At 45.0% G+C, this 27,212-nt stretch overlaps 1 protein-coding gene across 1 annotated transcript in view; it reads right to left on the bottom strand.

The window, feature by feature from the left end:
• INSC (INSC spindle orientation adaptor protein) overlaps positions 1 to 27,212 on the bottom strand; it is a 114,073-nt gene that overhangs the window by 41,507 nt on the left and 45,354 nt on the right. The window contains exons 3-6 of the mRNA XM_016225219.2: positions 18,242 to 18,587; positions 17,226 to 17,278; positions 15,959 to 16,082; positions 3,563 to 3,676 (exon numbers count right to left, since the gene is read on the bottom strand). Of these exons, the coding sequence (XP_016080705.2) occupies positions 3,563 to 3,676; positions 15,959 to 16,082; positions 17,226 to 17,278; positions 18,242 to 18,587 (637 nt within the window). The remainder of the gene's footprint in view (positions 1 to 3,562; positions 3,677 to 15,958; positions 16,083 to 17,225; positions 17,279 to 18,241; positions 18,588 to 27,212) is intronic.

Genomic DNA, 27,212 nt, shown 5'->3' with positions numbered 1-27,212 from the left:
ATAGATAGATAGATAGATAGATAGATAGATAGATAGATAGATGATAGATAGATAGATAGATAGATAGATAGATAGATAGATAGATAGATAGATAGATAGATAATAGATAGATAGATGATAGAATTTATATCAGGAATAGCCAATGAAGAAATGGTGCCAAAGAATGCAGGCTGAGAGCCAGGATCAATGTGGCCGCCTTCCTTTGGCTCCGGAAGCACTGAGCCCAGCATAACTACATTCAAGCCTCTGTGCCCCTTTGCATTTATTCTCATTACCCCTTCCCAAGCCTGTGAAAAATGGCCTTCTTAGCATTTTAAGTTACTGGGAGAGGAAGGAGGGCAGTTCAGATCCCAAGCTGAGGGGATTCTGCTTCAAATTCTGGTTCTGTTGCTGGATAACTTTGGCCAAAAAATGGGGTCATGATAGCTATGTGGTGGAGCCTTGGGGGGAAAGTGAGTTCATGCATGTGAAAGAGCCTAGCACCGAGTTCTGGACAGAGGGGGCTGGTCAGCTATGAAAGGGTTTCTGGTTAGAAGAGTGTCGCTTCCCCCCATGAAAGGTAGTGTCTCAGGTGCTGGAATATGTGGGAGGGTGAGGAGGGATGAGTCAGTGAGCAGGTGAGATGGATCAGTGACACAGACCACCCTGAAGTCCCCACCGAGGACCCAAGAGCAGCACTTGTCTCAGGTGGAGCAGGGAATCGCCTGAGCTAGCAGAATCGTGCTGTTGGCTGAAGCTTATTTAATTTTATAGAAAGCTCTGGGCTCAGAGCCCAGTTGTATAGTATGCATTAGTCAGACAGACTTGGGACAAACTATCAAAACTGTGGGGTGTGTACACTAGTGGTGGGAAGAATCACAGAGGAGCTGGGGTGCAGGGTTATTTCAACAGAGCGTGGGAGTTTTCTGTGCTTTGCGCTCAGGAAGAGATGGGGTTACTGCCATAGCCATAGGGAAGACTGGGCTGGCTCCTTGGCCTGCAGAGGAGCCCAAGAAGCTGAGGTGCTGGACCTCAGACAGGCTGTCAAATCATCTCCCAGAGGCAGCTCAGAAGAATGGAAGACCCAAAGACAGGTCACACTGGGCCCCAAAGAGGGGGCTAGAGAAGACCAGCGGGTGAGTGCCCCTCATTTCCTGAGCACGGACAGTGAGGATGCTGTGTGGCATGCCAGGTAGTCAGCTGCTCCAGGTATTCAACCACTGTGAGTCCTGAATGATTTTTTGTAAAACAGGGTCACTGATACCCTTCTCAGAGGGGTGTATGTAGACAAGATCTAGCTGGGGATAGCGCCCATACTCAAAGGACCATCCACATCTTTAAACAACTACTGGTCATAGTTCTTGAGGGCCCAGGGCTGGTGCTGGGATTGAAGGTAGTTAGATAGCTAAGGAGCGGGTCCCAACCAAGGCCTTTCTCTGCTGCTTTCCTAACACTGGAAATGTTAGGGATGGATATTTCATTTAACTGGTGGTAGCTCCTGGTCCCCAAAGGAGACTAATGACATCTTCAGCTTGGCTCCCTCTCTGCTTTCCTGGAAGTGGAGTACAAATGGAGGCAGGCAGAAGGAGCCTCCTGCAGCACACGGAGACAGAGCTTGGAGTGCCAGGCCCTGCAACAGAACAAGAGCTTCGGCAAACTTTCCTTCCCAGAAAATGTTCAAGGCCTGTTCTTTCCAAAGCAGAAAATCATTTCAGACCCCACAGTGCCATTCAGAAGAGCTTCCTTGCCCAGCTGGGCATGGTTCAGTGGTCGAGCATCGACCTAGGATCCAGGAGATCGTGGTTCGATTCCCGGTCAGGGCATGTGCCCGGGTTGCAGGCTCGATCCCCAGTAGAGGGTGTGCAGGAGGCAGCCCATCACTGATGCCTCTCTCTCTCTCCTTCTCCCTTCCTTTCTCTGGAATCAATAAAGATATATTTTTTAAAAAGAAGAAGAAGAGTTTCCTTGCCCCTTCCACGCCTAAGATCCATACCTGGAGCCCAAACCCAGCCAATATTTTCAAATCATACTGAAAGGAGAAAATAGTCCTCATTCCAAAAGAGAGTCAGCTAACTTCTGTTTGAAGTCCGTCATTAAACTGACGTTGAGTCAGCTCCAGCCCCTGCAGCTCTCTGTCCCCAGAGTGCTGAGTAGACCCCTGCAGAGTCAACACTCTGGACCAAGCTGAATGACTGAGCCACAGAGCGCTCAGAGAGGACAGACCTGGTGCCACCCTCTCCATCCCCTTTGCCCAACAACATCACAAACTTTCTAAGTAAAATCACACCTAAGTCACTTTCTGAGAGAGCAGGGTCTTCAAGTAGCACATTAGAGTCATGCAGAATGCTAAAATATCCACCTCAGATGCTATTCCCAACCAAGTAAGTCTGAATCAGAACATCCTAATGCTCCCCAGTGATTCTAATGTGTAGAGCTGAGAACTTCTGAGTCACACTTTGGTCCAAGAACCTGAAAGTCCAAAGATTGAACCAGAAGTTACCACTGTGGGCTTTAGGACCATGAACTCTAAATTAAAGAGACCTGGGTTCTAACTAGGACTCCACTCTTTATCAATTGTGGGACCCTGAGCAAGTTCCTCAAACCATTTCTTTAACTACTTCATAGGATGGTTTTGTGATTAAAAAGAGATAATGTGTGTAAGGCATTCAGCACAGTGGACAGCAATACTCAAATGTCAGCTATTGCTGCTATAAAGAATTTACTTCTCCCCTGACCAGGATTAATAAGCATTTGCCCTACTCTTCCAGATTTCCAATGGGCTTAGATCAGTGATTCTGAGAGTCTGGCCCTGCCTCAGAGTCACCTGTAGAGCTTATTAAAATGCAGATGCCCAGTCTTATCCCAGGACCTCAGTAAATTTGGGGTGGGGCAAAAGGATCTGTGTTTTTTCCAAAACTCCCTGAAGCAGAGTTGGAACTGGGAACGCCTCAGCCAGAGCATCTTCCTGTGACTGGCATCTTAAATATATTCAAGGACATTACTTTGCTTCCAATAGAACCACTGGTTCTATCCTCGATGTCATTTCTCAAGTAATAAAATAGGAATGAAACAGACTCTAGTGAGGTCCTAAGGTTACCAATTGTCTATATTGCCCTAAATATTTGGACCCCAAGTGCACGAGCAAATTGATCATGAAGCTAATGAATTATAACTCCCATTATAATTGCTGAAAACCACTGTCTTTTCAATTGTGTCTTCCCCCTGTGGCTACAGACATTTTTGGGATCCAGCCAACCACTTGAGTTGGGGCATATGTTCAGTTTGGATTTGGTGGGATATGTGGAGATGAGGAAAGAGGGTTGATAACTATAACAGACATCTTACATGAAGAAAGATGGTAGAGCGTCTGAGGGCACTGAGGCATCAAGTAGGGAAAGAATCAGAGGGGCAAGCCACTATTATAGAGGCACCAAGGCCCAGAGAGGGGAGGTGACTCTTCCAAGGTCACACAGCAAGAAAACGCTAGAGCCAGGACAACTTGCTAAGCCAGTTATTCGCACCAAACTAGCTTCCTCACACTCTCCCCAGGCCTGTCAATTTTTCCCCTAACCATGAACCTCACCTTGGCTATTATGCGGCACAAGGGAGCCCCCTCCTGGGTCAGGCTAAACAGGTTTCCTGTGGTGGATTCCGTGGTGTAGATATTGTCCGAGGCATCGATCTTTCTCACCAGTGCCTAAGAAAAGAGAGCAAAGTCTAATGGTTACTTACCCCCACCTACCCTCTGTTCATCTTTCTTAACAAAACATCAGTGGGTCCATGCTCTTAAGAGCCCCCAGGAATCTATTGTCTTGTCCCACCCACCATCCTCCTATGGGGGTGATGAGGTTCTGACTTTGGGAAAGACATGAGTCAGCATGGAGTCTGAGCTACACTGAAGAAATATGGGGTAATTTCAAACCCCTGGGACCTGGACGACAAGTGTGCCCTGCTCCAGTGGTTCAGAAAATCAGCTCTCAGCACTGATGGTCTCAGCAAAGGACCATTTTGTTGTGCTACTGACTCCTAAGAGAACAGAAACCATCAGTTACATAAACAAACCATCAAGTTGGAAACAGCTACAGCTGTAACCAAAGAAGCTTCTTATTTTGGTGGCTACTAGCCAACAGAGAACCCCAGCTGGGTAATGGATTAAGGGGCTGAGTCAAAAGAAGCACTCTACAGTAGCTTATTGCTGGCGGTCATAGGGGGTGGGGGTGGGGGTACATACGCATGCATTGGGTCTCTAGCCAGGCCAAAATAGCAACACTGGAGTCCTGTCCAAAAGTGGGTAAACTCAGTGAGGAATGTCACACTGATCAAGGCTGAGGAATCCAAGGCTAGGGGTGAGAGGGCTGGGAGCACTGAACATAGGACCCAGGGAGGTCTGGGAAGAAAAGCAAATGGGAAATTTACCAACAAGGTAAGAATATTATTCTAGAAGAATTTAGCTTATTTCTGAGAAAAACCTTTTTACGTATCTTGAAACCATTTCACAATCAGACGTTTGCTTTGAAGCATGTTACTCATTGATTATAAATGATTCCTGCCTGCTAATTAATGCTGATTTTTTTGTTTTTTTCTAAGAGGTGTGAAGATGGAGATCAGGGAGAGCTGCCTTCCGGGGGCCTCATGCAAGAAAGTAAGGTCTTTAGAGATAGGTGCTCTGAGCAGCCACTTTTGCACTTTCAGCTGCCATGTTTATTTTGAAATATTAAATGGATTTGTTTTTAATTAGCTCTGGTATTATGGAAAAGATACTTAAGTGGAAATAAGGAGATCCGAGTTCTAGTCCCAGCTTGTCTTTTAAACATACTATGTTGATGGGGAAGTGTGTATGTGATAAAAGCATGGACTTCAGAGCCAAACTGCCAGGGTTCAAATCCTGGCTCTGCGACTTCTATGTATGTTCCCTAGAGCAAGTCACTTAGCCGCCTATGCCTCAGTTTCCTCATCTGAAAAATGGTGGCAATAACGGTGTGTATCTCTTATGGTGATTGTACCCATCTCTTAAGGTTGTCAATACATAAAAAGGACTGTTAAAGGTATCTGGCACTGAGAAGCAAAATAAAATTGTTAGCAGTTATTATTTTGTGATCTTGGGCAATTAAAATATACTCCCTGATTGAAATTAGGGGGGTTGGGGCTCCAAATAAATGGCTCTCCCTTTTTTTCTTTTTTTATTCAACCTCATAGGATTCTTCACACTAAGATTAAGTGTGTATTTAATCAAATTATATTAAATATAGATATTATTCCCTAAGATTTGATAGTTTTTGTAAGATATTCAACAAAAGGTAAAATTAATAATCAAGATTTGTCCCTACAAATCTCTATAATGAGTGTGGTTCTTAGAATCCTCCCCCATTGTTACCGTAAGTGGTTACATAACTGATACTAATGTTCACATGAAAATGCAGATGTCATATATTGGGTCCTGTACCTAAATGATAATTACCTAATATTCCTGATTAGTGTTTGCACTTGAAGCAAATTAGCATTACATTAAACAATTCAAACCCAGTGTCTTTTGCAAGCACCTGATACTTAGGCAATTTATGTCTAATTTTTAATGTCCATACGCATATATTAGTGTAATTGCCCCCCAGCTATGTCTCAGTGAATCAGCTCTCTGAAAATGAAAAATGGTTAGCATCTTCTTTACTTTCACAGGTATAAATTGGAAAAGATATGAGCTCAAAGGCTCCTCTGGAATGGTCAAGGCCCTAAGGGTCACAAGACGTCAGAGCTGGAAGGGCCCTCAAAAGTCTTGTCCAAACTTCATTACACAACTGAGGAAACTGAGACACAGAAATCTGACATGTGGTACATAGTGAAGTTGGACCTTAACCATGTGAATCGACTCCCTGTTTTCAAGTCAGTGAACCCTTCTTCTTCGATGCCTGCAGGACCTCAGCTGGGCCTCAGCTGGACCAGCCGAAATGAAGGTATCAGGGCAAGGGGGCCATCCAGCCTCCTTAGCCGCTTTCACCAAGTTGGAGAGCGTTCTCCATCCGGCTTCCATAGCATCTACACCGCTCTGCCGCTTGGTGGCCGGGGCTCCTGCTGCAGGGGCAGGGGTGACAGAGTCCCAGCAGCTGCCCCTTGGGATCCACCACTGTGCTCTTGCCAAGGTCACACTTCCCCTGAGCTACTCCCAGCTGTGACTGACCAGAGTGCTGGCCCATGACTGTGGGGCAGGGGACTCCTCTAATGGGTGACTTCGGCTTGAAAATTCCAAGTCTTTTTCTATCCAATTCTTCCTCCCTTCTTTACTTTCTCAGTTGTCAAAACAATAACGTAGTTTTCTACCCCTGCTCCTGCTTCCTTCCCTTCCCTTCACAGGCATTTCTTATCAAATTCTATCTTGGTGTCAGCTTTAAACTCACACAGTCTCTGAAGTCAAGTTTGTTCAGAAAATCAATGAGGAATTGGATAAGCTTCAAAAACCTGCTTCATTCACCCTATATCATGAAAAGAGTGTTAAAAAAGTGGAAACAAAATAAAGGAAAGGAAAGCAATTAGGCTGAATGACAGATGTATTTTCTTAAAAGATAGACTATGCAGACGGGAAACACAATGAGATATTGAAAAGTGGGAGAAGGGAGAAGAAAGAGTTAAAGAGATGCATGCAATTTAACTGCTCTAAATAAGAAATTAGAAAGGGGGATAGATTTTTAATTGTTTTTCAATCAGAAAGAATGACTGCAGCCCAGTGATATTTATCAAGAGAAGTAAACTCTCGAAGAGCCTGGAATGAGTTTCTCAGACGGAGCCAGGAAAATATTATGAAGCCTCTTCCGAGAGCTTCAGGTGGAGAACCCACACTTAGACATGGTTGGGGCAGCCCAGCTATGCAAAAGGATTATATAAATGTGGGCTGATCGGGCAGGGTGCAGCATGTTAAAGACGGTCGCAAATGCTTTGCTATTCCTCCCAGAGAGACGTGGGCTCCAGTTTTTTTCCTTTTGAATCTGGAATGGCCTCAGTGAGCAACAGAAGTCAGCACTTGGCAGAGTGATGTTCTAGGATGTCCAAGCCTAGGGCATAAGAAACCTTGAAGCTGTCTCTCAGACTCCTTGGAATATTCTTGTCGGAGTCCTGAGTTACCATGTCAGAAGTTTGATAACTCTGAGACTGCCACGCTGGAGAAGCTGTGTGTAGGATCCCTGATCAATACTCTCAGCTGAGAACAGCTTTGCAGCCATCCCCTCCAAGACACCACACACTGATGAAGCTCTCTAAGACTGCAAACCATCTCCCGGCCAATACCACCAACAGAAGACTCTCTCAGCCAAGCCCCCCCCCCCCAAATTCTTGGCTCTTAAAATTATGAGATATAATAAAAATTATTGTTGTTGGGGTTGTTTGTTATGCATTATTAGAGTTCTGGAACACAGGGAAAAAAAACACAGAGATCAGCACGAAATAGTCAAGGGATTACTAGATAAATTTCCAACTGAAATGTTTTGAAAAAGTGGCTATAGTATTGCCTCTGTCCTAAGACAACATACTGGAGAAATGCATGAGTTAGGGCTCAGAGGAAAGACACGGAAAGATTAGACATACTCAACAGGAGATAGCCAAAATAATAACTCCACCCAGGCTTGGATTAGCTATTGGTTTGGTGGGAAAATATCTCCTGGATGGGAATATCCAATTTAGGGAGGCAAATGTGGATAAGATCTCTTAAAACTGGAGGTTTGGGGTAGACCCAGACCTTAATTGATTTCATTTCTCTCAGCGAGGCAAATCCCAAAATCTAGAAGAGTTTTTTGGAAAAACAAAAATATGTGCCAAAAAAGAAAGAGAAGTTAAAGTAGGAAAGACAGTCAGATCCGGAAACTAGTGCTCCTTCTGTGAATTAGAGAAGGAAAAGGACTCACATGAGATCCAGGGTAAATTTAAAATTCAGCTAAGTCTCCCTAAAAACAGTAGGGGAATAATAGAGGGTGAGAGAATGCTGGAGGCAGAATCCATTACTGGGGGGTGGGCGGGGGGAGATGTAACAGAAAGAAATGCTACTCAAGGCTAAACTATTCCAAAGAGCTGGAAAGAAAGACTGCGTCCCGCGAAACACATGGCTAAGGAGCTCGCTAGGCCACAAGGGGCCAGGCTTCAGGAGGCTCGTGAGGAACAGCGTCCCCAGCAGCGCGGTCCCAAGGCCTAGGCGAGTCTCCAGCAAGCGGCAGGGCCCACAGCCACCCGACCAGGAGCCGGAGCGCCCGGGGGCCCTAGGCAAGTTTCTTTTCTCATTCAGCCCTAACAGAATTTTAAAAATATATGACCCCTTGCACATTTTTAACTTGACAGGTAAAAGTTTTCACTGTGAGTTTAAAAAGCAATGTTTGGAAGGACGTAATTTCCAGCAGATTGTAAATATTGACGTAAAATATGACCATTGTACCGCTCTTGCAGATGTATTCAGTGAAATCCAAATGCCGAAACAACTTGGTACCATTCTCATTTTATCCATATAAAAATACATGAATAATCTCTTTAACATTGAACAATTTGCATTTTTCTCTTTTCATCCTTATATTTAATTCCATTCCAGTTCTCCCTCAGAAGTGTATCCTAATGTGATACATTTAAGTTTTGAAGTATTTTATTGGTCACCCTTATCATACTTAACATTGAAATTTGAAATTTTATTTTCTCTGATTATAAGGCTCTACGTGTTTAAAAATAATCTCTTCTTGGTTGAGTTACCATACAACCATTACAAGTTGTTTTCAGTACAACTGGTCGAAACAATATAGATTATAAGTTTAATAAATAATTATAAATCATAAAAGTTAAAATATTATAAATAGATCTTTGACTGAGATGAATGAGGATTTTTATTCTTTTTAGACTTTCTAATTCATCCACATATCCGTGATTGGATATTGACTTAATGCTATATTTTTAGCCATAAACCCTGAAAAATCTTGTTCCCATAAATCTGTAGAGAGGAATGGGAGTATTAGCCAAGTTGTATAGCCAAGCTATTCGGCCCTTTGAGACCATTCTGAGCTATGTAATCACACGGCGATCTATCATCAAACACTATTTTTAATGATCTGCCAGCTGATATCTCCTCTAAATTGGTCCTCCCTTACATTGGTAAAAGAAAAGAACTGGAAACCATTTGACTTGCAAAAGCATTTGTTACCCAATCATTAAGGTCATTCATTCATATCTCAATTTCTGGGAAGAATTCCAAGAGTATTTTACCAAAGCTTATCAAGTAACTATTCGTTATAACCACTGCTCTTTCACTTAGAGAACCCTGGGTTATTCAAATTATTCAGAAAGAATTAGGAAAGTCAAAATATTACTAATTTTATTGCCAATGCAATTTTTTAATCAAATATTTTTGTGGGTTTCAAATATGTTTTACCAAAACATTGAAGCTATAGCTTTCCCTTATTTAATTTGTGGACAATATCCACCCTATACACTAACTGGCAAAGACAGTTCTTTTAGTCAAACTAATCAGCCAAATCAACTTAACTTTCTCTCAATAAAGACCTGACTTCATTTTAAATTTTAAAATGTTTTGATGTGTGTTTCAAAAAATGCTAAAAAACAAACAAACAAACAAAAACACTGACAGTAATTAATGGAAACCATTTTCTAAGGGAAATTGCTAAAAACTATCAACATTAAAATAATGCAGACATAAAGTAAATTTTGATTTATTTGTATAGAACCAAAATAAAACAATTTACTAATTTTTTAATAATGCAAAGTAATATGTAGCTAACATTGTAAGTTAATTATAAATCTAGAAATATGGTAAAAAGATATTTTATTCCTTCAGTAAATAGGTGTGTATATGTATTAAACTCTGGTGTCCATTTTACAGAACAATTAAACAAGGTCTGAGAAAAAAACCATAAGGCGTTTGATTATATTTAGTAGCTCTCATGATCAAAATTCATGTATTTCAAGAAGAAAAAAATATTTACTGCTTAACCTAATTAGTTCAGCTGCTAGCAATTAATTTTATTTTTTGTTAACAGGAAGTAGAATTACTATAAATATTTCATAGAATGTTTTGACAAAATGGGCTTTAATTGCATTCTTAAATTATGTGCACCAAATCTGAAAAAAATCATGTAAAATTTGTCTCTGTGGATATTTAACCACTACCTCTTGAAAAACTTGGTTGTTCTAAAAAACATCCCAATTACATTGAAAAGAATCAGTCTCATTAACCTTTAGAGTCTTTGGATTTTCAAAGATACTTTTCTTTACAGCTAATGACATAGGCCTGAGTATGAAATATAGCTGAAAAAATTGCTTGCATTTAATTGTGTTCTCCCTAAAAAACATTCTTAGGGTTCAATGTGTCCCACCAGCGCTCTCTTTCCTTTGTTTATGGAGAATGTCCCTCAAAAGCCATTCACAATTTGAGATGACATGGAGATGGGGGGATAAGATAAACAGGAAACTTTTATAACTTCCCCTCCAACTAACTCACTCCCTCCCTCTCTCACTCTACCATATATCTGAATTCTAAAAAATCCCCACTCTGGACAAAAGACACAATTTTTAGTGCCTTTCTCAACAGAAATATGTGTAGAACAATTCATGAGACCTGAGGGTTGTACGGTTTGTGAATGAGGTTCTCCTTTGCCTGACCTCCCACTCCCATTCCAAGGTTTCTGCACAGCAGGCGATGCACTGTAAGATTTGGGATGTGTGATAAGTGTTTCTTTGGAAACTAATAGGACTCTTATAAACTCTGTGTAGTATTGGGAGGATCATTATAGGAGGAAAAAAAAACAAATGAAAATTAAAGATCTGGAAATTAATTTCCTTAAAACTGTGTGTGCTTGCATTTCTCCTGGGAAATCTTTGGGAACCTGGAGAACGCAATGCATTTGAAGTGATTTGAAAACCACTGGCCTAAGTCACTTCCAGGATCCCAAATCACCGCAGCCCGGGATGGCAGCAAAACAGTATTTAGAAGGGAGCTAGAAATTAAGTAGTGTTTAAAATGCTGGATGGGACAGAATGCAACTCAAGCAAGTCCTCTGGAAGGAGTTGCAGATGCCTGACTTTGCAGGAAGGTGAAATCTTATCACATGCCCTCGAAGAGAAAGGAGACATTGAACACCCCTATATGGTGGACATTGTACACAGTTAACCTGTGATGACACTTTCCCCCAGCGAATGTATGTTGATAAACCCTTGGGGACTATGGACAAGTAAAATAAACTGAGTGACAACCTGCTGCAGCTGCAACCAAGATGGAATCAACGCCACCCTCTTTCTCCCAGGCACAGATGAGTGAGTATCTGCGAGGACTTTGGCTACAAGGATGGAGTCCTGGAACAACACGCTGCTTGGAGTCCCTGCTCTAGAAAGTGAGGTTTTAAATCTGCGAATGTAGGGGCAGTGCTGTGATAAGATCGTGTATCCAGTGCACTTACTCTCGGGCCCTCTCACCGATGGTGGGGAAAGGTAAGTTGAGAAGCCCTGAAGGGCCCCCTCCCACTGCTGGAGAGGCATCCTGGGCTGTACCTGCCCGAGGAAACAAGACTCGCCACCCACGCTGGGGCAAGACCCTCCTGGTTGAAATGAGCAGAATAGGAAAATTGAAGAGAATTGTATTAACCTAAGAATTTGGGACTTGGAATTATTCCTAAGGGTAAAGGGGTTCCATATTTTTTTTCTTTTACTTTATTTTCTCCAAGGGAACTTTAAAATGAGATAGGAGACTATATTAAATTTTTGGACATCTTTATATTTCTCATCTGGCAATTATGTTTGGATTATCTTTGTGCTGTCATTTAATCACATTGCCGCTTCTAATTACCGATTTCAGGCAACAGAGCTAAGCTAACTCTGAGAATGGGAAATAAAACAGGAAAGCAATTTTAAGCTTTAGTTACAAAGCCTCCTTAGAGTTAATTTAATGAACGTAATATTGTGAGTCATTTCTGAGCCTGCTGGGAGCAAAGTCGAAATTGCCCGCTGTGATTCCAAAAGAACCTACAAAGGAGTAGGAGTTGGTGCTCGGGGAAATGGCTTTGTAGAGGTGGGAAAGAACCGATCCGCAGGCAGCTGACTCCTCCTTCAAGGGGCTCAGCCACACTCCTGCCTCCGCACAGCCTAATGGATGAAGCCAGTAAGATAACAGAACGAGAACTAGGGACTAACTACCGAGGAGCAAACTTGGTCCCCACTTCTCCTGTTCCCCTCTGTTGGGATTTCAGCATCACCAGCTCTGTGGGCCTCACTCCCTACCCCTCCAAGTCACCACGCTGAGGGTAGGGATGGGTCTAGAGAGTTTGGAAGAAGGAACTGAGAATGTTCAGTTGGTGCCTGCCCCTCGTCACTTAGAAAGTGTCCCTTTGGGATGCTTGGTCAGTGTGGCTCAGTGGTTGAGCATCAACCGAGGAACCGAGAGGTCAGGGTTTGATTCCCAGTCAGGGCACAGGCCCCAGTTGCAGGCTCGATCCCCAGTAGGGGGCATGCAGGAGGCAGCCAATAGATGATGTTTCTCTCTCATCCTTGATGTTTCTATCTCTCTATCCCTCTCCCTTCCTCCCTCTCTCTAAAAATCAATAAAATCTTATTTTTAAAAAAGAAAAAAAAAGAAAGTATCCCCCTGGGAAGAGATTAACCAATGAACTTATATGCATATGGGCATAACCCATGGACACAGACAAGAGCGTGGTGAAGGCCTGGGGTGGGGGGCAGAGGTGGGGTAGAAGGGTCAATGGGGAAAAAAGGGGCACCTGTAATACTTTCAAAAATAAAGATAATTTTTTTTAAAAAGTGTCCCTCTGGTTTTACCTTTGTCACAGGACAAGTGTTTGTTCCTCAAAAATATATCCCCCAGACAGTTTTATTAGCATCAATGCGCTACTTTAAACTAAAAGAAAAAATGGATTGACAGCATGAAAGGATGAATAAATATAACATCTATCCACATGAAGATGCTCCAGGGGTTCAGTGGAGAGTGTCCTAGATGTCACCTTCAAGTAGATCAGTTTCTGTGAGTCAAGTCTTCTCCTTGTACCTCCCACATGGCCAACCCTTTATTCCCAGATAGACTATCAATGCTCATTAATTTCCCATTTGTGACTCCTAACATTTAAGCCTTAAATTTTTCCATGACCACCAAATAAATTATTTTAATAAACAGTTAATTAGGTGATTACAAGTTCTTTTAGCGAAGCTTGCTATTGGTTTCTAGTGAATAAGTCAGTTGACACTTTCAGAGAGTGCCACCCAATACTCATGTGTTCTCATTTAATCCTAACAACCCACTGAAGAGGTGGGGAAACTGAGGATCTGAGAAATGAAGTAACTTGCCCAAGTTTGCATATCCAGTAAGTAGCATGGCCAGGATTTGAACCCTGATATGTCTCCAAACTCCATGCTCAGACAACCCCACAATGCCCACATTCATACAATTGCATCCTATCAAGATTAGAACTCTTGCAAGCCACCCAGTCTAAGCTCCATCCACTGCCAATGTCCTCCAAGGCATGACCTGCCCATGTCAGCGATGGGGAGTCCCTAAGGTGGCCCCTTCCATTGTGAGGCAACCCTATGGCTTCATAAACTTCTTACATGGACTATCTTGTAAATCTGCTTCACTGGCCTGAGGTCCTTCTTCCCTTTGGGCTCCGAAGCACGGAACTTTGGAGATAGCAGAGTGCCCATCCTTAGAGTAAACACCCCCTGCTCCTCCGCCTATTCCCCACTTATGTTGATCACCAGCCCTACCCCATCCTTCTAGGGACCTCTGAGCACAATCACTGCCAACGACATATCTGGGGTCTGGAACTGAGCATAACATTCCAGGATGGACAGGCCAGTGCAAAGTAGTGCTAGATTATCATTGCCTTAACTGTAAGCACCATTCTTCCATGTATTATTTTTGGAGGGCATGGGGAGTAGGAAGAGCAATGTTCCTCTGCTCAAGAGCCTATGTGGCTCCTTGGTGCAAAAAAAAAAAAAAGTGTTTCAAAAATTGATTTTTCTGAAACACCAGTATCCTAGAATAAGTGAATAAGTGCTTTTTAATAATAAAAAATATCTGTGACTCTGTAAGCTTGGAATATACTGCTAACTATTAGTAAATCTTTATTGAGTGCCTACTGTGTGCCAGGTACTGTTCTAGTCACTAGATATAGATCCATGAACAAAACACGCCAAATTCAATGAAGTACAATGAATGCGTGAAGATCTTTTAGGAGAAACTAGATACATAGTCCAAAAGGCCCAAGTAGGCTTTTTGCATCCCAGGGAGCTTTTCCCAGGATTCTGTGACCTAGAACATCAAAAGGACACCCTACCCTTTGCCCCCTGATAAAGAGCTGCTGACTACTTCCAAACCCAGCTGGCTTCTGTTTACAACCCAACATAACTCTTTCATTTCAGCCCTTTTCATTGAACCTGGTACTTGCAGGCAAGAGAGCACAAAAATGGCATGAAAAGCATCAGCTGGACCTGTGCCCGCACTCAAAAACTCCTCCAGGCTCCCCTGCTCCCCACCACCAACTTCAGATCCCCGCTCATCACTCCCCCAATTTCTTCACCCGTTTGGCCCTCATGTTCCACTGGGTCACTCTGCGACTTAATGGTTCAGTTGGGACACTGGCCCCAGCTTGAACCACCACCTGCCCCTATATGTGACTGTCAGCATTTGCTCGTCAGCTCGAAATGCTGGGCCCAGCACCCCAGCCCTGACCCTTTCTTCCCCTGGTCCCAGTCTCTCAAGACAGGGAGAGTGGCCTTCTCAGACCCTTCGGGGTTGGAAGGGTGAGAATGCATGGGGCCCGATGCGCTGCCCGGCAGGTGAGCCGGGCAGAAGGACCCAGCCCCATGCGAAACGAGCCAGACACAAGAAAGAAAGAAAGCAGAGTCCAGCCTCGGTGGAGAGGCTGAGTTTGGAGGAAAGCCTACATGGAAAGAGATTTGTTATTTGTGGAAGGCTTTTATTTGGTGGTGGGAAAAGAATGGCAACTATGTAACACAATATTTCTGTAACTATAAATAGCATGTAAATACCTTTCATAATGAAAACCTTATGGAATCTGCTTCACTGGAAGGCTTTTAAAATAGGAAAAGGCAAGAGAGCGAAATAACATGTACTTAACCCAGACTATGTGTTAAGCATTTTCCATATGTTGTTTGCTTAGTTCTCTCACTTTCCTTCTGGGGAAGAGTTGCGCTTGATTGATTGATTTATTTGTTAAATATGGGACGCTTCGCGGATTTGCGTGTCATCCTTGTGCGGGGGGGCGGGGGGTCCGCTCCAGAACCCTCACCCTTTTTTTTTTAATATGTTTTTATTGATTTCAGAGAGAAGAAGGGAGAGGTAGAGCGAGAAACATCAATGATGAGAGAGAGTCACTGATGGCACTGCCTCCTGCACGCCCCCTACTGGAGACGGAGCCGGCAACCTGGGCATGAGCCCCGCCAGGAACTGAACCACCATCTCCTGGATCATAGATCAACGCCGGCCAGGCAACCCTCACTCTTTCCGGAATCAGGCTTGAGCCTGCCTAGAGGCCGGGCTGGACAACATAATCTTTCTAGATTCTTCTCTATTGTCAGGCTTTCCAGGATCAGTTTGTTTTCTTCAGGTGCCTTCCGTCTTTCAGGACAATAAAAATCCAGTGTGTGCGCTGTGAACAGTAATTCAGCAGAGAAGATTTAGGGCAGTGGGAGCAATTCTGAAAGTGCAATAGAGCAATGTCAGGCTCCGCCACTGCCTTGCTGTGTGACCTCAGGTAAGTCTCTCCTCTCTCTGGGTTGCAGTGTTTCCCTCTGGAAAGTGCAGGGTTGAGTTAACTGCTTGAGAAGCCCCTGCTCAGCCCTGACAGTCCTGCCTTTGTGTGTTGGAGTTCATGTGGGTGGTCTAAGGAGGATGTCCCCCAAGAAAGACCACTTCGGAGCTTCCCCTGGCCTGCTCCAGTTTCTCTGCCCACCCCTGCCCCACCCCGGCAGCCCAGCCTGCACGCACCTGCACCTCCCTGGTCAGGGCCAGCTCTAGCAGCTGCCCGAAGTGCTGGCCCAGTGTGCTCAGGGTCTCACTCACGCAGGCCTTCATCGACTTCAGCACATGCTCATTCTCAACCTGGAGGCACCTGGGGAAAATACAACATTTTTTATTTCCAGTGGGTGGGCCACTGTAAGGGGCAGGCGGTCAACCCAGAGCACTGCAGGGGCCAGATATGGGCCAGCTGCAGCCTGGTGGTGGCACAACTGCCTGGGGAAAACACATCAGTTCCTGGGGGGTCTAAGATGGAATATTCATTCCATAGATGGCTTGACCCTAGGCCTCCTAGTGTTCAGATAAGTGCTGGCCTGAGATGGGAGATCATAGTCCATTGTCACTAGGAAGAAAGGCCACCAGAAAGCATCCAGATCCTACCTCTTGGCTTCTCCCTGGGAAAATCTGCCATCACTGCAGCCAGGGTCTGCGGAAGGGGGATGGGAGCTGCAGCAGAGGGGTGCCAGCTTTGCCTGTGCTCACTCTGGGGATATATGGCAATGCTCTTTCAGGAAGCACTGCCTATAATGTGCAAAAAGCAGCCTTGAGGATTTTCACCCCAAACAGGAAAAACTTCTGGGGATCAGGCTCAAATGTATCCCTGGGGCCTGAGAATGTTCCACACCAGAAGGCCAAAGACCTCATGGGGGCCTGAGGATGCCCAGTTCCAGGATTTTCTTCCAGGGCATGGGGGCTGGAAGGGGTCAGGGAGAGTGCCAACATATAACTGGGTGTGTGTTCACATGAGATTGAGTGTGTGTATGTGTCTGAGTATAAATAATGTATGTATATGTGTGTGAGATACAAAGGTGAGTGTATTTCTGTGATTGCACAAGTGTATGTTTATATATCTGCATATGAGCAAGTGAGTGTCTGTGAAATTTTTGTCTGTGTGTATGTGAGTAGGAGGGTGTGAGTGTCTGCTTTCACCTTGCCTTGACTTAGGGGGTCAGTGGGTCTTCCCAAAGCTGTGGGAAACCTATCCCTTATTAGCCACCCTCAAGAATCCTTTCTTCCCATGCCCAGGCCTCTCCTCTGCCTTTTACATTCTCCCTAGGGCCTGAAAATGGGACAGAAAATCCCAAGGGAGTTTTTCAATGTTGTTGATAAAAATCAGCAAAAGGAAATTCCCAGACCACCACCAGCTCCTCCCCCCTCTCACTCCCTCTCTCTCCCTTCCACTGTCTGAGGACAGGTCTGCAAACCCTGTCCAGGCTTTTCCAGTATCCAAATTTACCTCTCTGTGACTGCTGAGAGCTCTGAGCATTTCTCCATTAGCAGCTTCTCAACCTGTAGAAAAATAGATCGATTTTGTTGGATTCAATAAGCATTGATTGAGAACCAACTGCTGCACTGGGCCTTCTGGGGCATAAAGATGAAGAAAGAAATCTGATTTGGGAAACAGGCACATAAACTATAACACAGTGTGATGTGACAAAAGAGATCATCATCAGCTGCTTGGGGAGCTCAGAAAAAGAAAACTGAGCAATTAGTTATACCTGAGAATCTAGGAAGCTTCAGAGAGGAAGGGGCATTTGAGTTGGGCTTCAAAGCACGAATAGAAGTTTACTGTCTACAAAGCGAAGTAAGGAGAAGGGTAAAGCACTAAGGTGGAAAGTAAATGCCAGAGGAAAGAGAAATAATAGGGGGCGGGGGTTTCAATGGTTCGCTTTGGGCTTGGAGAAGATTGAAAGTCATTGGCTTTGGAATCAGAAAAACTTAGGTTGAATTCTGCTTACACCATTTACTGCATAACTTTGGACAAGTTACTTAGGTTCTCTGAGTTTCTGTTTCCTCATCTATAAAGTCAGGATGATAATACATACTAGCTAATATTTTTAATCAACTGTTTTTAATGTTCTACATGTAATAACTCAGTCCTGTGAAATAAATATGATTATTATACTGATTAGGACGATAGAACTGGGCACAGAGAAGTGAAGTAACTTGCCAATGTCAAACAGCAGAGCTGACATTTCAACCCAGGTAGTCTGGCATTAAAGTGGGTACCCTTAGCCATTGCACAGCCCCTCATAGTGGTTATATCTGCTTCAGAGGTTGTGTAGATTAAATGAGATGTATGTGAAAAGGCCTAGCACACAGAGCACATACTCAGTAAACGCCCTTACTGTCTTCCCTGCTTTACTGGAGGAGGAAGGAGGTCCCTGGGGCCAGAAGAGTTCAGATACCACACAATCTAGACCCATTCTTCTAGAAGGCATGCCCCCCCCCACCCAACCCAGGGCAACTGACCTGGCCCATCTCCTGTGAGGAGCTCCTGCTGACAGCACTGTACTCACTGACCATGGAGCGGGCGTGGCAGGTCAGGCGCACGCTCATGCTATGGACGCGCGCCCAGCGGTCCTGGGCCAGCTTCTGCCCAATCCTGCGCAGCTCCGTGCTGATGACCCAGCCCCGCTTGAGCAGCAGCTGCAGGGGATCTCCGGGGCCCGGGGCGCCCGCCAGGATGAGGTCACCTTGTGCGTCTTCCTCCAGGCTGATGGGCTTTGCTTGAAGGACACACATGCACTCGCACTCGGTCATGAGCTTCAGGTCCTCCATCCAGCGCTGGACCGAGTCCACCTGCATCAGGTGCAGCCTGCAGCCAGGGAACAGGGCCATGGCGGCTGTCAACAGTCCACAGTTTCCAAAGGTTTCAGTCCCAGCCACCTGCTGTCCACTGAACATCTATGTGCTCATCACTGTTTCCCATTCAGTTACCTTAATCCTCTCATTTCTATTATGTCCATCTTACAGGTAATGAGACTGAGGCACAGTAGTTTTGGGGGAAGATGACCAGCCACAGGCAATAAGTCTGCAGAGCAGCACATGATCTTTGCAATAAAAGGAAACTGGAAATAGTATAAATATCAAATATTAGTTAAGTGAGCTATAGTACAGCCCCTTGGCTATAGAGTATGCACTTATTTAAAATAATGCTTTCCAAAAGTTTAGAGCAAAGAAAAATGTGTGCACTAATGAAGCGGGGAAAGCAGTACGCAAGACCGTAAACACGCAATTATTATAGTTATGTTTAAAAAACTATGTCTGGAAAAATTGTTTGAAGAAAAGATTAAAATGCTAACGGTTCTTTATGGGTGGTGATACTAAGGCTTTTATTTTTTTCAACTTTTCCCTAATTTCTCAATTTTCTATCATTAGCATGTATACCGCTTTTTTAATGGAACAAAATTAACTCTATTTAGTATAACAGCATGAGAATATAGATGAGTTCCCAAGATCTTTATTGAATATAATTCACTCTGAAACTCACTTAGTCAAATAAAGTTCAGTAATAACATCATTAATGAAGCATTGAACATTTGTCGAGTGCCTCACATTTAATATCATATAAATGCCAGGCACTGCGGGAAAATGGAGATGATCATGCCAAGCCTCCACTCTCGGGGAGCTTTTGATCTGCCTAAAGAATCAAGACAAAGTAGGGAGGAATTTTTAAATGACAGATTTCCACATCATTTGAAGATTACGCCAGAAGACGTGCGCAGTTAATCGTTAAGGCTGGGCTCAAGTTCCTTTGTCTTTGGCTTGCAACAGTCCTCTAACTAGTATTTTTGTCGCTAATCTTGCCTGCTTCAAGCCATTCCCCGCCTGCCTCCAGCTTTCACTCATTCTAAAGATATGTATTTGGTGCCTACTGTGGGCCAAGTATTGTTCAAAGCCCCGGGCTGTAATGGCAAACAAGTAGATAAAAATCACTTCCCTTGTGAAGCTTATATTCAAGTGAGGTGACAGTCAAAGTTCAAAGTAATTTTCAAAATAAATAAGCAATGCATGTAATGTGTTGGAGGTGGTATGTGCTATGAAGGACAAGAGAACAGGAAAGAATACTGGTGGAAGGGGCAGCAGGCATAACAATTTAAAATAAGTGGCTTAGGCCTGGACAGTGTGACTCAGTATTTAGAGCGTCAGTCCGTGCACCAAAGGGTTTCGAGTTCGATTTGCCATCATGGGCACATACCCAGGTTGCAGGTTTGATCCCCAGTGCTGGTCGGGGCCCGTGCAGGAGGCAACCAGTCGATGTGTCTCTTTCACACTGATGTTTCTCTCTCTCTCTCCCTCCCTCCACTGTCTCTAAAAATCAATGGAAAAAATATCCTCAGGTGAGGATTAACAAAAAAATTTTTTAAATAAAAAATATTAAGTGGATCAGAGAAGGCTCACTGGAAAGGAACATTTGAGCCAAGACTTGAAGGATATGAGGGAGTGAGCTACATGGATATCTGGGGGCAAGTTGTTTTAGGGAGAGAGAACAGCAAGTGCAAAGGCTCTGGGGCACGGGTGTCCTTGAGATGTGTGAGGAATAGCAAGGATGCCAGAGTTGGCCAGGAAGAGAGAGGGATGGAGGACATGAAGTGAGAGAGGTGGAAGGGGGGAGCAGCTCCTGTACGGCTGTGTAGGACATGGTGAGGATGTGGATTTTATTCTGAGTCAGGACAGCACGTAAAGGGCACTGAGGAGGCCAGCTAGGTGAGGCAAATGCACCCAGCAGAACTAAAATTATAAAAGCATGCTCCAATTATTGTGATTAAATCATGCCTTCATATTTACTGTTATTTATTGAGGATGAGTGGGACTTTCTGAACAATGTAACTGTTTGACTACTAGGATTTTAAATGTAATTTTTAACCACAAAGTTTATAATGTTTAACCATGGGAATTGTACACTTGGTTTCTTATAGCAACTTGCCTTTTAATTTGTTAAAAACAAAAACTCACCGATGACCTTTTTTTCTCACTCTCCCTTCATAAAAATAGCTATTATATATATATCACACACATACACACATATATATAATGAAAGAGAGTCACCTGAAATCACAGTGCCCTGCTGCCCATTCCATCTTTATGAACACACATTTAATTTTACATTAGTGGGAATATATGTATTGCTGTCCCCTGTATGCCCCCCACGATTGTCCCCTGCATGAGTCAAAATTCATGAGACTAAGATTGGGGGCTTCCGAGATCTAACACCAGCCTTCCTTCCCACACCTCTCCCTTTTCCATCTTCTTGCATCTCTTAGCACCCTTACCAAAAACGCACACTACACTCCAGGCACACTCAACTTCCCTATTTCCCAACCATACCACTCTCTTTTACAAAGCCCTATGGCCTTGCACAGACAGTTCTCTCCAACAGGAATCCCTTTCCTTCCTCTCTACCTGGCAAGCTCCTACTCACCCTGCAAGACCCAGTTCTAATGTTACTTTCTTTGAAAAGCTTCAGCCAGAGCTCATCGGCTGCTCCCAGGGCCCCCATAACTCTTCATGCATCCTCCATTGGAGCACTAATAACATTCTATTATAATTGGTGTTTGTCTGAAATTCTCCAAGTCCTATGAGGGACATTGCCTCGTACCTGGTTTATTACCAGTGCGCGACATATACCAGCCACTCAGTAACTGTACATCAGCAGAATGCAGGCATTTCATGCTCCCCCCTGCAGAAGGCTCCCTCTGCCTCCATCACTCAGGCTACCCAGAGAGTGCCCCAGGACCACAGGATTCGACAGGGGAGATAGAAGATGGAAAAACATATGATCCTCATGTTCTAGAGATAGAGAACTGGAGACAAACTGATCTCGGGGTTCTAAAAGGCAACAAATGAACTAATCACTCACTCATTGACTCATTCACACCAGAAACACTTCGCAGCAGACATCTGTGTCCTTGGCTTCCCATCACCCTTCTTCCTTCTTCTGTCAACAGCAAAGACAAGTTGCATTTAGCTGCCTCCTGGGGTGGCAACCTGGGCTTCAGCTTTTCCCTCCTCTTTGGGAGAGGTCTCTCCTTCCAAATATAGGAATGGTCCCCCAGTGGGCCTGTCTGTGTTGTGAAAATGTCCCCAGCCAAAGCTGCTGGCTGATGTATAGGTGGGCTCCGGAACCAAGATGCACTCATCCAGTTCCCTCCCCCCAAACTGTAAAACTTCAGAACAGAGTTACAGAGACTGGAGCTGTTGAACGTGGGTCACATTCACGACAGTAGCTTCAATTAGGGGCTAAAGAATATGTCCAGAGTTCATTGTCATTGCCTGTAATGAATAGAACTTTTTCTAAAACACAAGGACACAAATAACTGAGCAGAGTTGAGTGAGAGCCATCCCTTAGAGAAAGGTTTTCTGGAAATTCAAGGAAGGGAGCTGTCCTGACCATTAGAGGACAGGGTAAAGTGCTTGGAGAAGGTGGCTTTGGAGCTGAGTAGGGTTTGGACACATGAAGACATTGAGACATATTCCAGGCTGGGGCAGACAACAGGACAGTGAGTAGGTCAGCTGGGCTGAGTTTTACATTAAGGAAAAGAGGGAGCAGTGAGAGGGAAAGCAGGAGAGGTGGCCCAGGACCCAGATCTTGAGAAGCTTTGAAAGCCAGAGTTGGGGTTTGTGCTGAAAGTTCTGAGACATTACTGAAAATGGACAGGGAAAGGAAATAGAGGTAGGGACCAGTGGGGTTGAAAGACTGCTAGATCACAGCACCTGACACAAAGGAAACCTGTGGTACCAAGTGGGTTCTCAGCACGATTCCCTGTGGAAGAGCTCTGAGGCCCTCAGGTAGGAGACATTCATACCCCCTTCTTTCTGGCCTGGATGGTAAAGGGCCATGGAAGAGCCAGGAAGTGAGAATATAAAAATAGCTGTGGGACATTTACACCGTGGAATACTATGCAGCTGTAAAAAAGGAGGATCTCTTATTCTTCGGGACAGCATGGAGGGACCTGGAGATATTATGCTAAGTGGAATAAGCCAGTCAGAGAAAAAGTATCCCATGATCTCACTCATATGTGGAATCTAATGAACAAAATAAACTGATGAACAAAATAGATCCAGGGACATAGAAGCATGCAACAGACTGAGGGATCTCAGAGGGAAGGTGGGGGTGGAGGGGGAGAGATTAATTGAAGAATTTATATGCATAAATGGGCTGTCCCATCTTTAAAAAATACAGGGTTTGGGGAAGGAGGTGTCTAGATGACAGGCCTGAGGACCTTTCACCCCATCCCCCAGAAAGAACCTCACTTCCTTGCTTCCTTTCCAGCCAGAAGCCCAGGCTGAGACAAGTTGTCTCTCTGGCTTTGCGTCACATGCCCCACAGAAGGGAGACCTAGAGAAACCGAGCGCCAGTGGATGGGCACGTGGAACCTGGCCACAGAGCCAGGAGTGAAGCTTCCTCAAAGAGCCCGAAAGTGGAAGAGAAGGGGTCCCCAGATAGGCTAGAGGACAGAAATTGTTCTCTCAGGGGAAGAAGCTTGGCAAGCCTAGCTGGGTGTATCTACCCTTTGGCCCCATTATCTGCCCTGGAGCCCACCAATGGCCGAACGCCAGGCAAGGAACCCTGCACCTTCTGTGCTTAGCTATCTCTGGGAGACCTCCCTCTGGCAGAGGCAGGCCCTCAGACCAGCTCGTGATGACCCTGCTCCCTCCCTAAGTGCCTGAGCAGGCCTTGAACTGGAGCTCCCTTGGGATCCCTGGCCCCAGAGATGTAATTACTGCTCTCGGGCCACACCCACTCCTGGCTGCCCGGTGTCAGGAGCCACTTCCAGGGTGACCGCCTCAGAAACGAGGACAGGACAGCGGGCGCCTGTGGGGAAAGAGGAATCTGGTTTCCTTTAAGAATGAGCTTAAAATAACTTCTGTTTAGAGAGCTTGTTTAAACAGATACCTCCTCCTCCCCAAGTAGGTTAAACACAGAGAAGACTAAACCGAGCAGATAAGTAAAGCTGTGGATCCCGCCTCCTCTTAACCCCCTCAGTGGCTAGTCCCCAGCTCCTGGCAAGCAGGCACACACGCCCCAAGGCTGACTCTGACAAAGACAAGAGAGGATGCCAGGGGCTCCCAGCCGGTCAGCAGGTGGAAGGCAAAATGGATTGGCTGCCCGAGGCATCGATAGGCCTCCCATCCAGCCTGACTTCTCCCAGCATGTTTTGCACCCAAACTGCCCAAGTTACAACTAAACCATTAAGACAGTGACAGAGCTGTGTTTAGCTTGGAAAAAAAAAAATGAAGAATAGGAGGAAAAGCAGTTCTGAAGTCACAGGAAAAGGGAAAGTAGACAAAAGCCACCAATAATAATAACTAATTTTTATTGGACTCTCACAGTGCCCCAAAGGCTGTGCACTCATCAAGCATTATTTTATTCTCACAATAACCTCATTAAGTGCACACTGCCATTGGCTCCATTTTACAGATGAAAACGTGAAGATACGGAAGACTTACATGACTTAAGAGAGCCAGAACTCCATGCCAGCAGCCTGATTCCAAAGACTGAGCCCCTACTGATCACGCCACAGTTTCTCCACCTGCCTTGCTCCTCCAGCAGACTTGGAGATTCCCTCAGTGACAGGCACCGTCTGATTTATCTCAGCATCGCCAGCACTCAGCGCGGAGTCTGACACATAGTAGGCAGCAATAAATATTTCATTGAATCAAGCAAACCAGAGACTGCCTGGGAACATCAAACAGCGTCGTAAGCCTTGCTCCACCAGCTGCAGGTGTTTTCTGAACTTGCAGAGTGTTTCTCAGGATGAGCATGAGAGCCCTGGCCTGGCACACGGGAGCCCCCCGAACTCACTCCCTCCTCTGCTGGAACTGCATTTCAGGATTTTCAGATTCTGTCTTTGGCTGGGATCTCAGGCAAAATATAGGTGAGTTCCCTGCACTGTGGTAAAAAGTTTGAGAGTCAGACAAGTAACTAACTAGGTCCCACAAAAGACAATAATAAAAAATTTTGTTTTAAATAGAAATACCTGAAGCAGGCATCCGTAGAACCAGAAATACCTTTTATACAAATAGTTTTGCAAACATTCCTATACTCCACTAAAGCAGGGCCCTGGCTGGGTAGAGCTCGGACCCTGAGCAATCCCTGTCCCAGCTCTCAGAACTTACAGGTAAATGGTTTCCGGTGAAGTGTGTGTGTATATACTCAAGCCCCAGGGAAGTGGCTGAGGGGAGATCTGAGCTCTTAGGGGACGTGTCTGTCCCCACGTGATACAGTAACAGACATACGATATTCTCAACCGGTTCGATAAGGTTTAAAACATTAATCAGTGTCTCTCAGTCAATCCCTGATCGACCTGATTTCATGAAGCATGTTTGATGCTAATCATGTGCCAGGCCTTGTGCTGGTGATCACTGCCTGCCCTTGGAAAGCTCGCACGGTCTAGAAAAGACAGACATTTAAAAATGTAGCCCAACCTCACTCTCATACCAAAATGATGTGCCGTAAGTCTCAAGTATTTCCAGGAGTCCCCAGAGTTCATCTCAGACATATTGCACCCCCCCCCCCAAAAAAAAGACTAATTCAGGCAGCCACCAGGTGGCACTGGGTGATTCTGTCATCCCTTCTTCCTTTTGCGCCTTGCACTGGGCATTACTCTAGCTGCGGGTCCCGCCAGGCCCACCGGCACAGCCACCTTCCCTCCTGGGCAGTGGCACGCTGTCTGGGCCCCACTGGTCATCTCCGGCTGTCACAGTCACCATTTCTTACCTGTACATTCGCTCAGAACAACCATCCCTGACAGGTAGTGTTATATGTGTTAGTGATTATTCAAGCATCATAATTAAGAAAGCTGTATCATCAGAGCTTAGTTACTTAAAAGTAAGAGAAATAAGAAAAAATCGAGAAAGGTGACAGGGGTGGCATCATAGTTTTTTTAACCTCTTCAGATCCCCACATAAAACCTGACAGAGCAATTAGGTAACAACACGGAAACCCCACGGATAGCATTTACAAGAAAACGAGATGTTCAGACATCCCCACAAACCTCGAATGCAGGCAGGTGAGGACAAGCTACCTAGAGCTACAGGACCTGCCTGGTGTCATCTGTAGGCGAGAAAGAGGAAGGAAGCAATACGGTGGCACCTGAGGACTATGAGAAAGGAGAACCCCAAAGTAGCCACTGGGTGCTGACTGGGAAGCACCGCAGGACAATTTGAGAGCCGTAACTGAAACTCCGAGGGTTGTCTCTCCGGTATCAGGTGAGTGCAAGGCACCGACTGTGAACTCTCAAAGCCCGTCCAACAGGAACCTCCTCTCCAACAAAGCGCCACACTGAGAAGAAACTTCTGGGGGTAGAATGGGAAGCAGGCAGGGCGGGGAGGCTCGTTTGGGCAGCGTGGGGGGGGGGGGGGCGAGGCACGCTCAGAAGGCAGAGCACCGTGATTTTGAACCCTACACAACAAGAGATGATGAAGCTCTGTGTGCTTAGAACAGCTTTGAACCCTGCCTCCCCCGAAATGTTCACGGTGATTGCAACGGCCCTGGAGAATAATTATTCCAGAATAATTAAAACCAGAATGATAAAATCAACAGGGCTCCGATACTGACTCACCCTGTGATGAGTAACTCGAGATAATCAAAGATGTGACGCAGATTTTTTTACTTGAGTTACTGAGAGAGTTGGAGAAACAGGTTCAGAAGGCAAGAAGATGAGTTCGGTTTGACAGGCTAAGTCTAACGGGACCGCTGTCTCCTCCTTTGAAGATGTCCAGCCCCTCTCACAGGCCGGACCCCCCAAAACGCTGCATTCCAAAAGCTGCTGGGCACTCCCAGCATCCATGCAGAAAATGCAGCCTCCGTGTTCTCACCAGTCCCACCCTGAATAGTCATTCACTCGATAAATATTCCCTTGGTGCCTACTACGTGCCAGAAACCGTCCTAGCTGCTTGGGGTACACTGGCAAACAAACAAACGACAACAACAAAAATCCCTGCCCCGTGAAGGGTACGTTATAGCAAGGGAAACAGACCATAATAAACTTAAAAGTATGTAGTATGTTACAAGCTGGTAATTCCTATTAAAGGGTAGAATCAAAATAAGTGGGGACAAGACTGTCCCTGTAGGAGGCAGGGAGGTAATTGCCATTTTAAATAAGTGGTCAGGTGGGGCTCTTTAGGAACGTAAGACTTGAGCAAACAGTTCAGAAAGGTTAGAGAATCAACTAAGTTGAAATGTGGGCACTGAGCATTCCGGAGGGGGAACAGACAGTGCAAAGGCCCTGGGGAAGTATGCCTGGTTTGCTCGAGAAACAGTCCAGAGATAGGTTAAGTGGGCTAGAGGGCAGGGAGCGAGGGAAAGATTAGAGGAAGTGCACTCGGAGAAGGGACTAGGTAGGGCTAGATCACGTAGGACCTTGGAAGCCATTGCAAGCACTCTGGGTTTCACACTAAATAAACAGGAGAATTCTTTCTGAGTTATCTCAGGAAT

This window comes from Miniopterus natalensis, chromosome 11 (genome assembly GCF_054644295.1).
Source record: "Miniopterus natalensis isolate mMinNat1 chromosome 11, mMinNat1.hap1, whole genome shotgun sequence".
Lineage (NCBI taxonomy): Eukaryota > Metazoa > Chordata > Mammalia > Chiroptera > Miniopteridae > Miniopterus > Miniopterus natalensis.
Note: the sequence above shows the minus strand (reverse complement) of the source record. Positions and strands in the feature narration are given on the sequence as shown.